The sequence below is a fragment of the Pelodiscus sinensis genome, chromosome 1 (assembly GCF_052426305.1).
Source record: "Pelodiscus sinensis isolate ZL-2025 chromosome 1, ASM5242630v1, whole genome shotgun sequence".
In the NCBI taxonomy this organism is placed as follows: Eukaryota; Metazoa; Chordata; order Testudines; family Trionychidae; genus Pelodiscus; species Pelodiscus sinensis.
In genome coordinates, this window is record NC_143052.1 from 293,678,470 (window position 1) to 293,697,035 (window position 18,566).

The window sequence follows — 18,566 nt, forward strand, 5'->3', positions numbered from 1 at the left end:
CTTTGTGTGCTCCCCTGCCCTAAGCCCTGATTGGCTGGAAGTAGAAGGGGGGAATGTGCAAAGTCTCCTCCCACTGCCAGGAGCATGGGTGCCTAATGGGAACCTCGGGGGGGGGGGGCGGCAAGGGCACTCCCCCACCTTGGTCTGTGGGTGAGGAAGCAGGGAGTATCCCGGCCCCGCCCATTCTGGTGAAACCTGGGACACCACTTCAAAAAATTCTGAAGGGGAGGGAGAGGGAGAGAGAGAGAGAAAAAGAGAGAGAGAGAGAGAGGCAAATATTCTCCAAGAATAACTTATAGCTATGATTTTCCCCATCTCTAATATGTAATTAAAGCATTTGTGTGAGAGTGCATAATTTCCTTAAAACTATAGTAGAGGGCAGTCAGTTTTTCTTATATTACATATTAGTAGATTTACCTGACATTGCTCATGTCCTTAACTCAATTATTTTTTTTTCTTCATTTAAATCCTTGCTCTTGAGTAGGGCTGGGGAAGAGGGGAAGGGTTTAGTATGAAGGCTGCCCCAGGGAGAGAGGGCTACCTTAGCCCTCTGTAACTGCAGAAGCTTAGGGCCAAGTGAAAAGTGCCTCTCCATGGCCACTGCATCTCCATCAGGCATGGCCAGGGGAGGGATGCATGTCCCTGCAGCTGGGGCAGGTTCAGGTTTCTCTGACCCTTGTTCTCCCCAGTCAGAGTGAGGAATGTAGCAAACTGTTCACTTGCTGTCTGACAAAGGGGAACAGACAGCAATGTTCCCATACAAATTGGGAGGAGGATCTTCAGCTCCCCTCACTCTCCCTGAAGTTAACCTGGAGGGTGGGAGGCTAGAGACTGGGGCAGTCCCGGATGGGAGGAGTGCGGTACCCCTAGCCAGTCTCTGCCTGGTGAGTCTCTCTCTCTCTCTCTCTCTCTCTCTCTCTTTTTTTTTTTTGGTCTGGTTTTATGAGGCAATGCCATTTCAGGCACATTGCATTTTCCAAACCTTTACCTTGCTTTAAGTGATGATAAATGGAAGCTGTATACTGAATGTGATGGTCCTAACTCTTACTGTTTAGGAGGAGTTCTTGAGCAAGCAAACAATCAAACAAACTCAAATGTATAGTAGATTTTTTTTTTTAGATTGTAATTTACCATATGATGTACTTTTAATATGCAGTGTCTTAACAGAAACAATCTTTTCACCTGAACTTGGAGGATCTTTTAACTTCTAAATGCTTTGTTTAAATTAGAAGGCTTTCTGTTGTTTCATGAACTTATAAGGTCAGCTAAAAAACAATTCATTTATGTTTGCCTCTTTGAAATGTAGAAATATTCTTGACCACATCTAGAGTAACTATTATATAACCACTACCTTGGTGCTAACAAGAACAGCACTTAATCAGCTTGTTTGAACATGCTGGCTGAACTGAAAAAACATTGTTGTACTTAATCTCTCGTTTGTAATAGAAACTCATAAGTGGCTTATTGACAATAAAAATAAAAATCCTAAATTCTATGCTAATGTAATTTTCTGGATGCAGTGTAGCAGTTTCTTTTGGATCCCAAGGTACTTTTTGCAAGTAGCTTAAGTGTTTGAACACACAAGTGAAAAATAGATTAAAAACTTCCTCTTCTTTAGTATCATAAATAGGAATAGTACAAAATGGAATCTATTTCTATTCAATCACATTTTTGAAAGACTGATTATTAAAACATTATCTACTATATATGTTAGAGCAGTGTTTCTTAAACTTTTTGAGACCATGGAACATCAAACAATAATACTTTTTATGCGGAACACCTAGGTTTGCCAGATGGCTTCTTAAAAAAAGAAGCAACACCAGGGAAAATTTGTTGAGGGAACAAAAAATACCCGGGGGGAGTAACCTGGGAGACCTCAGGAGGTCAGACCGAAATGCGTTTATGGCCCCTTTAAGTGCTGCATGTCCCAAGCAGCCTTCTGTCAGCCGCTGAGAAAAGCAGAAAAACTTCCTTAATTAGAAAATACTCTATGAACATCTATGACAATTTTTTTTCAAAAAAAAATTGTTGTCACAAAAGAAAAACTCCAAAGAAGTAACAAAAACAAAGAAGAGGTTGCGGCACACCTGCGAGTTGTTCATGGAACACCAGTATTCTGTGGAATATAGTTTAAGAAACACTCTGTTAGAGACTGAGTCTGTCTGATCAAGAACTCCTCTTAAATGGTAAGAACTAGGACCACCAAATTTGGTGTATGGCTTCCTTTTATCACAACGTAAAACATAAGGGTTTGGTTGTGCTGAGAAAACAGGATGTGCCTGCAATGGGATTGATTCTCATAAAACCAAACACAAGAAAGACCAAATCACCAAATCAAATACAGTCCTCAAAATTCACATTAATCAGCAAATTTTGGAAGAGACTGATCCAGAGATGAAAGTTACGTGGTGCGCCACACTGGTAAAAAAGCACCAGCCATTTGGGGCACTCAGCTGCAGAAGGAAGCAGTGCATGCTCCCAACTTGGCTCCCTGGGCTCTGCTATAGGCTGGCACATTAAGCAGCAGTCAGCCAGGTAGGTGAAAGGGGCTGACGGGGTGCATGCCCCTCATCCAGGACTGCCCCAGTCCCAAGCTTCCCATCTCCCAGGTGTCCATTAGGGCTTTTTCCCCCTCCTGAATTCATACAGGGACGTTGCTGGCTGTGCCCCTTTGTCACTGTCAGGGAGTGAGGGGAAAGTACACAGTTTGCTGCATTCCTCTTCCTTTTGGCTGGGAAAGGCAAGGAGCAGATGAGATGTATGCTTGGCTCTTGCTCCCTGACAGGGACAGGAAAGGGAACAGCAAGCTGCTTCAGCCTCCTTGCTCTACTCCCACACACTCTCAACTCCCCCTGTCCTGCCCCCGGCACCACTCCACATTCCCACTTCAAGCCCTGATCTCTTCCTCACTCACAACCCTGACTCTTGTACACACACCCCATATACCCAGTCCCCTGCCCTGAGCTCTCCACATCTCTAAGCTCCGGCCCAATCTCCTATACCACCTCCACATTCACACCTCCTGCCCTGAGCCCCCTACACCTTGACACTCCCCAACTCTCTGCCTTAAGCCCCTCCACCCCACACACACACACTCCACCCCACACTTAAATTTCTTACTGGTACTGTCGTATCACAACCCCCTTTGAAGTTGGGGGTGGGGTTGTGATACAACAGTACCAGTAAGAAATTTATCACAATCCCTCCTCCCCCAACCTTCTGCACCAAGGGGAGGGAGGTATGATACGATAGTACCTGTAAGAAATTTAAGTTACTTTCATCCCTGGACTGAATCAAAATGAGCCAGAAAAATAGGACGAACCTAGAGTAGGATTGTTTCTCAATAAACCTTATAGAAAAAGGTTGTAATTGGGTATCTGGAGCAGCCTTCTGCCCATGGTGGGTGGAGAGCTGCTTCAGCTCCCGCTGGTTAACTGAAACCAGTAAGCATCACTTGTTTAATTGGTTAACCTTTCACAACCCTACTAGCTAGTAAGTGATGGTGTTTAGTGAGTAGGGCTGCAAGATTTGGCCACAGGAGTGAACCTTAATTGGAAAAAGTTTGTTTCTCTTCTGAACCAGCCCTCCCCCCACCTGATACTGATTGAATTACTGTAATGGAAGAACACTGTGTGTCAACGTCTCCCGTTGTGAAAATGTGACATTTTATATTATTTTATTATCTCCTAAATAAATATCTGCACTAAAACACACTCAAATACCTTATGTTTAAAAGAAAATTCTATATGTACTGTACTATGTATTTTGAAAGTCTGCAAAACTGCAAATCCTCATTTGTATAGAACTACTGCTGTTTGAGATTATATAAAATTGATTTGAATGATCTTGAATGTACTTAGTAGTTGAAGAATGAATGATTGCTCTTCTGATGATGAGCTGTTGCCTTTTGTTAATGTAGGCTGGAACATACTTGCCTCAGTCCTATCTGATTCATGAACAGATGATTGTTACTGATCGCATTGAAAATGTGGATCAGCTGGGGTTCTTTATTTATCGCCTGTGCCGTGGCAAGGAAACCTATAAACTTCAGCGCAAAGAAACTATGAAAGGTAAAGTCCCTTGAAAGAGTTATCTTGTGTTGGTGGAACAGTTGACGTTTCTAGTAGGGATGTTAAAATGTTTTTATTTTTGTCAACGTGTAACCACTGAAATTTTCAGTGGTTACATGATTATAAGCAGGGGGGCAGGTGGGAGATGGTGCTCATGGGAAGCACCTGCTCTTGCCTGTTTCCTTCCCTTCTGCCTCTGTATACGAAGGTAGTAGCAGGGATGGGGGCGGGGGCACCAAACAGTTTGGCGGGAGCCGGTACGTGTGGGGAGCTAGCTTGAAAGCCAGTTCCCTGTGAGCACTAGCTCCCGCCTGCCCTTCTCACCCCCAGTGCCTTGGAGTGAGAGGCAGTACCGCAGTTCCACGGTTCCCCACGCGCAACGGCTCCTGCCTCCTTGTGTGTAACTGTGTGGGTTAACTGATGAGTCGGGTTTATCTGTTAACTGTACACCAGCACATGTTGACATCACTAGTTTCTGGTCAGTAAACAGCCTGCTATGTTTGACAATATCGCTGATTAAAATTTAGAGTGTTCTTGCTGTCATTGGCACCTTGAAGCTTCTGCGTGTTTGCACGGTGGTGGGGTCTTGATTTAAATTTTCATTAATGTCTGTCAGTCTGTCTATGGTATACATTTTCTCAATGTATTTAGTTGAAAAGCCATTTTTTGTTGAAAATATATTTTGGCAGAAGATTTTTAGTCACCTGCAATATAAATATAAAGTTAACAATAATGGTTTCTATCAACTGTAACTATTAACTGTCAGAATTGACACTGGGCTCTGTGCGACACTGCCACTTTGAAATGCTGCGTGGAGCCTGACACCAAGCTCCCTCCAGTGTTTCAAAATGGCAGCACTGCGTGGCGCCCAGAGTCAACTGGGGGGCTCAGAATCCCCAGCTGACCCTGGGCTCCATGTGATGCTGATGCTTTGAAATGCCATAGGGAGTACAGGGCCAGTAGGGGTGACTGCTTGAGTCCCCCGCTGACCCCGTGTTCCTGCACTGCTTTCACCTTTGAAGTGTAGCAACAATCCTGAGGCTCTTGCTACACTTCAGAGGCAAAGGCACCCTTATTGACTAATCAAATAGTTGATGCAGATTGCATCGACTATTGATTGGCCCATTAATCTAAATTTGATATCAATAGTATGTACAATTTTTTCATATGTACAAAGAATCGTGTTCTGGCTAAAGAACAGAATTGCAAGTTGATCAGTCTGTCCTAGATGTTTCAAAGTGAATTAAGAGGAACCTCTAGTACCCTTTTCTGACAGTAAATGCACCAGTACTTCCATTCTTCCTAAAATGCACCACTCTGTCTCATTTGTTGTCCCTCCTCTTTTCCCAAATGCTCAACAGGAATTCAGAAACGTGAAGCCAACAATTGCCGAAAGATCCGACATTTTGAGAATAGGTTTGCTATGGAGACGCTCATTTGTGAACAGTAATGAAGACTATTACTGTAACTGAAGACTGAAAGATTACAGTATGATTCCCCATTTGTATTGTGTGCAGTGATTTATTTTAAAAAAATCTTTTACGTAAGTAGTAGGCAAGGCTTTATTGTTGAACATCTTCAACACTTTTCATCTCATGATAAATTTTAAATCAGTAATATGTTTTAGGGGTTTTTTCTTATTTTCAAGTGTGGTGCCCTTTTATATTTTAATAGCAATTGTATAAAGTCTTAGTTACTAGTGCATTTTATGTGATGCATCTTGAATACTAGGAAGAAAATAAAGTCTCTGAAATATCTGCCAGTTTTGTCTAAGTAAAAGAATTATTAACTTGGAGAAAAATATATACAAATGGACTGAAAGAACTACTTCTAACTGTAATATTCTTAGCTATATAATTTGTTACAGCATATAGACCAGGGCCACCAACTGGAGGGGAAGATAACAGGGCCAGTCATCCTTGGGCCTGGGAATTTAAAAGGGCCTGAGGCTCTGGTCATCACTGCCACTATGGAGTCAGTAGCAGTGGCTGGAACTCTAGGCCCTTTCATTCACTGCCAGAGCTCTGTTCAGTGCTGTCCGGGCATTGCTGAGGGCTGGGTGGAGGAAGTACAGCATGCTCTTGGCAGTCTGACAGCTGTCTGCTCTAGTCTGGCCTCTTCCTGGGGGCCTGGAGCCAAGCCCCTCTCTCCACCCCCCATTGCTCAGGGCCTGATGACAGCTCTTACCAGCCCTGATCTAGACAAACATGTATTTGAATTTTCCCTCACTAAAATGTGCGATTTTTTTTTAATTGTTGTATTTACCTTTTCAGATTATGATGTTTTAATATGGCAAATATCTGCTGTAACGATCTTTTAGAAAATGTAAGGAAATTAAGCAGTAACTTATGTTACTAACTTGTATATAATTCATGTATGTGCAATGGAAAATAAATCTTACAAACCTGTTTGTCTAAAAGTCCTGTTGGGTTCTCTTTTTTACTATAATTAATTTAGGGAAAAAATTAATGCTTGTTCCACATTATGGGTACGTCTAGACTACATGCCTCTGGCGACAGAGGCATGTAGATTAGGGTACCGGACATAGTAAAATGAAGCGGCGATTTAAATAATCGCCGCTTCATTTAAATTTACATGGCTGCCGCGCTGAGCCGACAAACAGCTGATCAGCTGTTTGTCGGCTCAGCGCGATAGTATGGACGCTCCCCTGCCGACATCAAAGGTATTTGTCGACCACCCAGGTATGCCTCATCCCAGGAGGCATACCTGGGTGGTCGACAAATACCTTTGATGTCGGCAGGGGAGCGTCCATACTATCGCGCTGAGCCGACAAACAGCTGATCAGCTGTTTGTCGGCTCAGCGCGGCAGCCATGTAAATTTAAATGAAGCGGCGATTATTTAAATCGCCGCTTCATTTTACTATGTCCGGTACCCTAATCTACATGCCTCTGTCGCCAGAGGCATGTAGTCTAGACGTACCCAAAGGAAGCCGTATATTCTCCAGAAATTTGTCAGAATTAGATGATTTGTCCCACCAATAGCTTTTTTTAGATGTGTGGTGGAATTAAATAAAAATGTTACATTGTAATATGGAAGATCAACAAGAAGCACACTAACATTTTGGCTGCTCATTTAAAATGAGTACCCATTTAAATTACCTATATTTTTTTACATGGCACCTACCATAATAAGAGAAGGTTAGTTTACTTCTCATAGTTAGCTAACTTTTAATTTTAAAAAGCCTTTTTTTGTTGCATCACCATAATGTATTGTTGTACAATTTGTAAATCTGTATATTGCATATAGCTGCACAATATGAAGCATTCATACTAATTATGGAGAAAAGGTTGTCTGCCCACTGTAAAGGTATGCAAAAATATTTTCAAACTTGTTGGCTGTTAATGTTTGATCCTGGAGTAATCCTTTGCCACAAAAAAGTAAAATTCTGCATATTTTATTTGTCAAAATAACATGATATACACATTCAAGTTTTAATTTATTTTGATAATTTAAACTACCATACAGAAAAAGATTACAATAACTTCAGTATTCCTAAAACTATGAAGGTTAAGTTAGAAATACTTGTTAACCAAGACCCCGCATTCCAGTTGTTATCCTGGATTTTCATTTAAATTATAGAACACCCAAGTAAAAGTAATATAAAGTAAAATGCCTCTTTAAATTGCACAGGTTTTCACATAAGGAAGTTGTACAGTTTTGCTAATTATTGTCCTGCATTTTTAAAAACGGATAAGTAAAATAGATTCTAAACTATAATCTAACCCCACAGTGCCGTCCTGGAACAGGAAAAAAAAGAAAGCAGAAGACCTTGCTAGTTGAGTTTGTCATTTACAATAATGCTCCTTTGTACCACTCTGGCAAGGTAAAGGAACCTTAACTGATTAGGAATGGAAACAATTGATGAACATGAGCGGCCTGCCTTTTTAATAGACCAATCTTGGGGGTCAGAGCCTGCCTCATACAGCCCAATGCCTCCAAGCCTAGGTTGCAGCAACAGCTATGAGAGGGAAGGAATGAGTCTGTCACCCCAGTCACATGCAGTCATGTGTCCAGCCCCACCCTCTTAACATTTCTCCATGTATGTCCAGCCTCCTTCACCTCTCCAGGTCTTCTCTATGCTCCCTGCAGCTGAGCCCAAGCTACTGTGGAATGGGCATGTGGGTTGTGTTACCCCGCAGATTTATTGGCTCCTCCATTTTTCTACAGGGGAGCCAATAAATCTGTGGGAGGTATGAAATCTGCACCTTGCACAGGATGAAAAATTCCCCCAGGAGTAAATATTAAACTGCTCTAAAGCTATCTGTTTAATAAAGCACTTTAAGTCCTTGATATGTTTGTAGCTTTGATAAAATGCAAATACAAAGATTCCCTATGGAAGAAGCTCTGACTTCTCTCATATAAAACATCTTAGTATAAAGTTACCTAAGATATTAGCATTTTCTAATACTTTAAAACATAACCCCCCCACTATATATATCTTGCATTTGTCACAGGCAAATGGAACACTCACATTTCAAAAACTAGTAGCAAAGCAACTTTAGGAGCCCAAAGTTAGACATCTAAGCCCACATTCTCAACTGGTGTAAATCAGCTTAGCTCCATTACAGGCAGTGGAGATGAACTGATATATGCCATCTGAGGACCTGACCCATAAATTCATAATTAGTCACTTAAAGTGAAAATGGCTCGATTTTTTTTCTTTCCTTTTTCCTGAGTACTGCATTCACAACTCTCAGAGCAACTGATAGAAATTGTAGGTTTTCATAATCTTTAAAAATCAGACCACCTATTTAGACGCTCAAATTATGGACTCTAGGCATATAAGCTTCAAGTTTCTGGCCCAAGACTTGTTTTCAATACTGCTATTTTGAAATGATTCAGTTTTTTAAAAAAAAAAGCATGCTCCCTCATGAAAGGCAACTAGATAAACCTCCAGTGGTCCATTTTTAAACTATGGCATGGGCATAGAAACTAGATCCTATTTACTATATTGATTTTTGGACATTGATATATGAGAAAGCAGGAATACTTAGAGAAAAATGCCAATATTTAGCTGCTTGATGTATGCCTATCTTTAAAATTAATGATGTAATATTACGAGTGTCTATATTTCACATTAATATAAAGTGTTTTGACTGAGTTTTCTCATTTTCTATCAAATGATCTTTTCTTAATACTGTGGGAGGACACATTATGTGGATGCAGAACAGCTTCCTTCAATTGTAAACACTCTGCCAGCAAACTTCCTGCTATTGTGACTACTATGAGTCAGGGAAAAGCGTTTTGCTGTAGAGGAAGGCTCTCTTAAGTATACAGTGTAATCTATTTATTCTAAAGTTGGTTTAATTGACAATTTATTCTTAGTATGGATGTGTTCATATGTGGTAGGAAATGTAAGTAATCATAAGTTCTGAAAATAATATTAGACTGTTTTTGATGTTGTAAGATACACATGAAAATCAATAAAAACTCATTAAGGATAATTTAACTTAAAATCTTTCAGGATATTGTATTTTGTGTGTTTACAAAAAAAAAGGTCAAATAAATGTCAGGAAATGGCTAATGGTTGGTTCATTTTTGGAGCTATGTTTTTCATGAGTAATGTTGATGTGATTAGAAGCATGTCCTGCCAATTTGTGTGCACGTTGTTTCCGTTCTCCACAAAAGATAATGGTTAACCTTATAAGAATAGCTGTACGGTGTTAGATTGATGGTCCATCCATCCCGGTAGCCTGTCTTCTAACAGTGGCCAGTGCCTATTGGTTGAGAGCAAATGAACAAAACAGGTAATCATTGAGATATCTTTTCCATTATTCAGCTTCTGGCAATCAGAGGTGTAGGGGCATCCAGAGCATGATATTGCATCGCTTGACCCCCTTGCCAAATAGCCATTGATGGATCCATCGTCTGTGAATTTATCTAATTTTTTTAACACAGTTGTAGTTTCGGTCTTCATGGCATCTCCTGGTAATGAGTTCCACAGGTTGATTGTGCATTGTGTGAGGTACTTCCTTTTGTTTTATACCTGATACTTATTCATTTCATTGGCTGACTCCTGGTTCTTCTGTTTTATGTGACTGAGTAAATAATTCATTTCCTTATTCACTTTCTCCATTCTATTCATGATTTTATAGACCTTTGTCATACACCCCCTTAGTCATCTCTTTTCCAAACTGAAAAGACCTAGCCTTTTTAATGTCTCCTCATATGGAAGCCATTCTCTACCCTATAACAATAAAAATTATTATTTTTATTGCTCTTCTCTGTACCTTTCTGATTCTAATAAGTATTTTTGAGATGGGATGACCTTAATTACATGGAATTTTCAAAGTGTTAGTGTATCATGGAATTTATAATAGAATTGATATTTTCTGTCTTAACATGCCCCTTTCCTAATGGTTTCTAACATTATAAGCTTGTTTAACTGCTATTGCATATTGAGCAGATGTTTTCAGAGAACTCCCGCACAATGACTCCAAGACCTTTCTTGAATGGCAAGAGCTAGTTTAGATCCTATCATGCACAGTTTTACCATTCTGTATAGAAGGGATTATGATTTTCAGTGTACATTACTTGGCATTTATCAACATTAATTTAATCAGAATTCATTTGAATTTTGTTGTCCAATCACACAGTTGTGTGAAGTTGCTTTGTAATGCCTTGCTATCTGCTTGAGATTTCACTATCCTGAGTAATTTTGTATTGCCTGCAAATTTTTGCACTGCGCTGTTCACACTTTTTTCCAGATAATTTATGAATATGTTGAACAGCACAGTACAGTTCCCAGATTGTTACTCAGTGTGTCTGGAGTTTTCTTTTGACTTCAGATTTGAGGGATAATAATGTGATAGCTTTGTGATGCCTAATGTCACCTTAAATAGACCCATCAGTGCATGATGCCTCTGATCAAATATGTTGTTTCGTTTTAACCAAGAAAAACTATAGCAAGCACATTAGGAACCACAGTTGCTGTGTCCTGAAGATGAACATGAATGCTGTAATATACTGAGAGAAACATTAGTATTATTATATTACTTAGTATATTAGCACCTGGGTGGGCAGGTAGCTTGGCTCAGTTCCAGCTCACACTGGGTCCAGGAGCTGAGACATGCCCCTCCCCGTCCCTCTCCCCCTCCCCAGGGCTGCTATCTGATTATCAGAGGTAGCAGCTCAGGGCAACAGGCAGCCAGTACGCGAGGGGAACTGGTTTTTAAACTGGCTCCCCTCATGGACCAGTTCCCCCTGCCACTCTGTGCTGCTGTCTCTAATATTAAAGGCAGCAGCACAGGGCGGCAGGGGGCTCCTCAGAAGTAAGGTTGGAGTGCACTAGTTGCTGGGCCCGGCCCCAGGGACTATAGAATAGTTGATTAACCGATAAGAATTCATGAGGTTACTTGACTATTCAATTAACCGATATTTAACATCCCTAGTTTGCTGCACTCTGAAAGGACTGAGAAACAATAAGGCTTGTGCAAGCTGTGTTGGATTGGCTGATTGTGTGTGTTTTTAATACTAAGCTTATTAAAACTTCAGTTTTTAAAACTGTCTTGGGACTGGGAGTATACTGTATGACTCACCATTCTTGTCCATCAGCCATCTAGCTTTGGCTTAGCTTGGATTTGATTTTACAGATAAAGTTGGAAACATAAATATTGAGAGCTTCCTTTTTGGCCAAAAAAAAAAAATCCCATTGTTGTCACACACTTTTACACAAATAGTATAAAAGCCGTGTTATCCAGCATGTTACCAACCAGAAAGCTCTTATAAACCTGGATTTTAGGTGGGGGCATGGACTCTGGGAGAGAATCTGGGTGCAGGAAGGAACTTGGAGCAGAGGGTAGAGGTGCAGGAGTTTTGAAATGCTGCACTCACCTCAGACAGTTCCCCACAAGTGATAGTATATCCCTGTTGCTTCTAGATGGAGCTGTGCATGCTACCTCCGATCACAGGCACCTCCCCTGCAGCTTCCACTGGCTGAAGTCAATGCTTTTCAGAGGAACGGCCACCAGGACTCTGCTGCTCTACAGCTCCCATTTGCCATGGATTGTGGCCAGTGGGAACTGCAGGGGTGCCATCTGTGGGCTACGGTAGTGTGCCGAGTTGCCTGACTGTGCCTCTGCCTAGGAGCAGCAAGAACATGTTGCTGCTTGTGAGGAGCTGCCTGGATCCCACACCCCAAAATGCCTCCTGTGTTCTAGCCCTAAGCTCCCTTCCATACCCAAACACCCTCCCTCTTAATTAACTAGAATTTTGTATTTACCCAGCAGCCTTGTTCCCTCAACCAAAGTATTACTATTGCCGCGTGCTGCATTGTTTTATTTTAAGGTGAGACTGACTTTATTTTCTAGTATTTCTTAGTATGTGCCATTTAGTGCTCTGATGTCTAATGATACTCACAGCAGGTAACTTATTAACCCCACTCTAGACTTGTAAATTTGCTTCAAATCTTTCTCCCAACTAAAATTCAGACTTTGGAGAAAGGCATGAAATAGTGAAAGCCTTGTCTACATATACAATTTGAACTTAAGTATGTGGGTATAACTAAAGTGGTTTTACCTCCCCCTCGTATGGATTTTATTTATCCTTTTGAATTCAAAGATGAACATGACACAGAATCATAGAATACTACAACTGGAAGGGACCTCGAGAGATCATCAACTCCAGTCCACTGTCCTCACGGCAGGACCAAGCACCATCTCGATCATCCCTGATAGATGTCTATCCAACCTGTACTTGAATATCTCCAGTAATGGAGATTCCACAACCTCCCTAGGCAATTTATTCCTGTGTTTAACCACCCTGACCATTAGGAACCTAAACCTCCCTTGCTGAAATTTAAGCTCATTGCTTCTTGTCCTATCCTCAGAGGCCAAGGAGAACAATTTTTCTCCCTCCTCCTTGTAACACTCTTTTAGATACTTGAAAACTCCTATCATGTCCCTTCTTAGTCTTCTCTTTTCTAAACTAAACAAGCCCAATTCTTTCAGTCTTCCTTCACAACTCATGTTTTCTAGGCCTTCAATTGTTTTTGTTGCTCTTCTCTGTATCATCTCCAATTTTTCCACATCCTTTTTGAAATGTGGTGCTCAAAGCTGGACCCAGTACTCCAAACAAGGCCTAATTTGCGCAGAGTAGAGCAGAAGAATGACTTCTCGTATCCTGCTTGCCACACTCCTGTTAATCACTAACCAGTTGGCTTGATTTTTGTGACCACTCGAGTGACTAATCAGGCCAATTTGAGCTTTGAATTGTTGGTGGCACACTTAACAAGAAATGCTGCTGTGTGTTCCATGATTAACAGCAGACGTGCTGCATTGAGATTCATGCTACTGGAGCTTCTGCTTTGGCTCTATACTTCTCTTCCCCTACCCCGTGTAGTTCCAGTATGGATAAGGCTTTTCCAGGTAAAACAATCACAAGTGAGATCTTTCCAAAATTATTGGTCAATGTTGAAACACCAGAAGGATAATTTAAGGGCCTCCTTGACATGTTTCCTGGCCTCCTTCCTTTAATTTGCTGTAAATTCTCTGATAGTCACTTATCTAATACTCTGTTGACATGGCCTGCCCATTAATGTATAAATGCTTGGAACTTCTGCTTGTAGGAGTATCTGGGACCTTGTCTTACAATCTTATCTTCATCAGGGTCTTCAGACAACCTAGGTGAAGCTGATTGTGCAGGATGAAGTTATATTGGGTATAAATGGAATACTGGGTATACTGGAATAACTATTTCTATAAAGAAAATGAATATAGGTAAAAGGTACCTTTTATATCTGTATAATTGTCCACACCAGAGTAGGGGGGTCTACAACTATAACTTCAGTAAACACACACAAAATGGTAATACTGGTATGAAATCTGCATAGAAATAAGGCCTGAGAGACCTGGCTGTGGCAAAGTGATAAGACTGGCTTGTGCATATCTGTACCACTCTTCCAACTGAAAGAGTATACAGTATGTGAGTTGCTCCCTTGCAGAGCTATTTGTGGTTTCAGCTCTCTGGGTTGAATGATGACCTGTGCACATGAGAATGGTGAGTAAATGGCTAAACTTTACTTCAGGTGTGTCAATAGAGTTAAAATCCCTAAAACTTATCCTATATCCTTTTCCACACTCAATGCCATAGTATCCTGACACCTTTTATGAGATTAATAGCTGTCTTGTGTGTTTGTTGACACACTATCTCAAGGGGGAAAATGTGGAGTCCTTTTTTGGCATTTTAATAAATATATAATATTTATACACCAGGCACTGTTGTTGCTATGTGCTTTTTAGAAAAGGCAGGTCTAGAAAATGCTCCAGGCACGTGGGCCAGAACATGTTGAAGTTTGTGATGGTCCTTAGTTCTTGAGGGAGCTCCTTTCACAATATTGGATCAACCCCCAAGAAAGTTCTCTCTCCTGCTCTTATGAGCTTTATCCTGATTCAAATTGAAGTTCCTAACAAAACTCCCATTAATGAGAGCAGGATCAGGACCTCTATTTATCAACAGCCAAGCAAAACATTTGTCTTTAGTTGTTTTCAGATTCACCTAGAATCACCCCTCAGTGAGATTCTATGATAGTCTGCTAATTTACAGTCTAACTACAGTAGTGACTAGAAACTCCAATTCTGACAGGTCATTGTGCTCGGAGCTTTACAAGCATGTGATGTCATTATCTTTGCCCTGAAGAGTTGACAGTCTAAGACTGAAAGCCAGCAATCTGGTCTATGCAAAGAGTCCCTTACCTCTCACCATGTTGCTGTTGTGCTTTTGGGGAAGATGATTTAATCTAGTGCTCTTCACTATTTTTGAAGCAGGGGCCACTTTGGCAAAAAAAACTTCAATGTGAGAGTCCCATCAACTACTAAATTAACATACTGCTTACTGTTCCTTAATGATGTAATGTTAGAGCCACTCATGTAACTAAAACAAAGTCTACTTGTACAATAAAATGATGTGCCTTTTATAAAATATTAACCAGGAAAATAAATGGAATTACAAAGGAATCTATGCAAGTAAGCTTTTAAAGAGTGAAATAATGCAAAAGGCTGAGCTAAAGTGTGTCTGTTCCCATGTGTGAATTTAGGGTGCAGGCAAGCTGCTCTGTGGCTGGGGCCAGAGGATTCCCTCCAGTCTTCACCCTGCTGGCAGCATCTAGCTCTGGAAAAGGGGTGTCTTTCTCTCTTCTGCCGACAAGTAGCATGGAGCTCTGGAGGAAGGAGCATTTCGTCCCTGCCACCAGCAAGCAGCTTGGAGCTCTCGAGGAAGGGCCTGTCTCTCTCCTAACAGCAGCAGGCTCCCAGGCCGGGGGGGGAGACACAACTGTCCTGCCAGCCCCAACTTTCTCCCCTCCCCAGTTCCCACCCACCCTTATCATTCTCCTTTCTAGATTCTTGTAGCATGGCCCTTTAGAGCTGCTATACAGCTATTTATAGCCTGTTGCATGGCTGAACAGCTTAGAGGGAACTGTAGCTAGGCTCAGAGTCTACAGGAGTTTTCATTGGCTGGTGGGTCTTGCAATGAGGAACACTGCTCTAAGCAGATGGGTCAGCGCTCAGCTCTCCTGTCAGCTTAACTCCACCTCCACAAGAGATGATAGGTATGTCCCTGGGAGAAGCTCTCCAACCAACATAGCGCTGTCTGCGCTAAGGGGTTATGGTCAGTATACCTATCTTAGGGGTGTGGATTTTTCACAACTCTGAGCGATGTAGTCATACCGAAGTATGTATGGAGCACAGACTAGCCTAAGTGAAGACACTTCCACATCTAGGTCGATGCAAGGCAGCTTATCTTGACTTAACTCTGTAATGTAGACAAGGCCATAGAGAAGCAAGCAAAGGAATACAAAGCGATGAATAACTTATAATAGAACCTCAGAGTTAAATGCCTCATAAACAGACGTTGTTCATACTTGTGAAATGTTAGAAATGGACCAAAAAATTAGATTTGTTCTTTCAAAAGTTTTTAACTGAACAATGACTTAATTCAGCTTTGAAACTGCATTGTACAGAAGAAAAATGTTGCTTTCCCTTTATTTTAGTAGTTTATGTTTAACACAGTACTGGGGGGTAGGTTCCGGGGGGGGGGGTTGTTTTTTGGGGGGGGCGGCAGAGGGGTGTCTCTGCTGCTGCCAGTCTGCATACTACTTATTCCAAATGATGTGTGTGGTTAACTGGTCAGCTCGTAAAACTGATGTTTGTAACTCTGAGGTTCTACTGTATTCTATACAGAACAGCATAGCCAAAACAATGGCAATAAAATGGTGTGTTAGTTCAGTTATCAGTTTTGTACCTTCTGCAAATTGCTCCCCACAGAGATTACATACTCTCCAGAAGAATCAAATCATCTTGAAGAATTATTTCTTCAGTCAGTAAGAAACTATTTCTAATTAGTATAATCCAGTTTATTGATGACAAAGGGAAGCTTTATTTAAAGATAGTTGAATCCTTTTTGGTTTATCAGATATTAACAAATACAGTATATAAATGTACACAGGTAGGTGGCGCAGCTAAATCTTATGGTATGAGAAACTAAAGGAGAGAATAAAGTCTAGACCAGTAATAGACATACATCTGGTGCTTGAATAGGGCCAATTTCACAAAGCTGAAAACAATTAAGACAAATCAGTTGGAAGGAAGAATATAATCAAAAAGTGATCATTAGGAATAGGGATGTTAAATATTGGTTAATTGAATAGTTGAGTAATCATTAATTCTTATCAGTTACTCGACTATTCTATAGTGCCCAGGAGCAGAGCTGGCAGACACTGTGCTCCGGCTCCACTCCCAAGGAGTCCCCTGCCACTCCATGCTGCTGCCTCTGTAGTGTGGGGTGCCAGGCAGGAGCTGGTCTGCAAGAAAAGCCAGTTTAAAAACCAGTTCTCTCCGTGGACTGGCTACCTGTCGCCCAATGCTGCTGCCTCTGATACAGAGGCAGCAGTGTGAGGTGGCAGTAGCCCTTGTCCAGGGGGATCTGAGCTTCCAGATCCAGTGCAAACCAGAACTCAGCCAAGCTGCCTGTCTGCCTGTATCCTAAAGCACTTTCAATACAGAGCTTCAGCAGGGGTAGATCTTAGACCTGCTGCAAGCTAGGACTGAGCTGGGCGGCTGGCCAATCTGCTAAAATATTTACTGGTGAGGGCAGGGGACAATGCATGTAATCTATAGCATTAATCTAATGCTTTTGCTTATCAGTTAATCAACTTCACTATTACATCCCTAATTAGGAATCATTTAAGAACACCTTACTAGATGCCCCAAAAGCCACAATCCCTCACTCAAGACAGAAGGCTGTACTGTTTTGAAAACTGACCTGGTTTAGCAGGGAAGTGAATGGCACTATTTAAAAAAAAAAGGGTGGGGTAGGGGGTAGGGTGAGGAAGAAGCTGAAGGTAATGAATATAAATCAGAACCTAGGAATTGTAGAAAATCAATAAGGAAGGTAAAGGGAAAAATCTATGGCCAGCTCAGTTAAGGACAATAAGGTGGTTTAAAAATATATATTAGGAACAAAATGGAATCCTGGCAATGGTATTAGTCCATTAGTATATGGCTACAGTAGAACTATTAGTAATAATGCAGAACAGTTTAATGAATATTTCTGTTCTGTATTTGAGGGGGAAACAAACAATAGTCTCACTATATAATGATAACATTTTCCATTGCATTTGTATCTCTGGAGAATGTTTAACAGCAGCTATAACAGTTAAAAATCTTCAAATCAGTAGGTCCAATTAACTTGCACCCAAGAGTTTTAAAAGAGCCCGCTGAGGAAGCCATTGGATAGGGACAGTCGGTTTTCAGTAAGCCTTGGAAAAATGGGGAAGCTCCAGAAGTTAAGAGGAAAGCTAATAATGTTCCAATCTTTAAAAGGAGTAAATAGGATGACCTAAATATTTATAAACCTGTCAGACTGAGGTTGATCCTGTGCCCAATAACGGAGTGGCTGATACAGGACTCTAGTGATAAAGAATTTAAAGGGCTGGGGAGGGGAAGACAATGAGGCGGAGTGGCCTCTCAGTGAGGTGGAGGAACTAATCTCTGATCCCTGGTGGACAGAGCCAAGCCAGACTTGCCTCCCCTATCAGAAGCAAAAGGGGAAGGAGAGCTAGTGCAAAAGACAGAGCCTCTAACCCAGCTGAATCTGAGCAAGGGAAGTGAGCAGGTGTTTCTAGGCTGTTGCAGATTCCTGGAACAGAACCTGCACTGCACTATGTCATACCCTGCCAGTAGAAGAGACTGACCCAGGTGAAGACCTGTCAGAACTACCACTTGGTGTATACCTCAAAGAGATGGCAGATAACCCTGAGCCAGCCACAGGTACATTAGAGGAAGAGTAGGAAGGAGCTGAGGAACACTAATCTATAGCCTAATTGGGCTGTTGCCTGAATCCAGCTCAGTGTGTTGAGGTAGTATCCCTAATGACCCACCAGAGGAGGATTGGGCCACTGCTAGTGCTAGGCTGGCTTCATGGAATAGGGTAGGCCTGGATCCTCTTGCTGCCAACTCCTCCCGTGGGGTGGCAGCCTC

At 41.5% G+C, this 18,566-nt stretch overlaps 1 protein-coding gene across 1 annotated transcript in view; it reads left to right on the top strand.

The window, feature by feature from the left end:
* ITM2B (integral membrane protein 2B) overlaps window positions 1-6,489 on the top strand; it is a 39,959-nt gene extending 33,470 nt beyond the window's left edge. Inside the window, 3 exon segments of the mRNA XM_006122968.5 lie at window positions 3,920-4,070; window positions 5,432-5,517; window positions 5,520-6,489. Coding sequence (XP_006123030.2) covers window positions 3,920-4,070; window positions 5,432-5,517; window positions 5,520-5,549 — 267 coding nt within the window. The 3' untranslated portion in view covers window positions 5,550-6,489.
* Window positions 6,490-18,566: the final 12,077 nt, after the last annotated feature.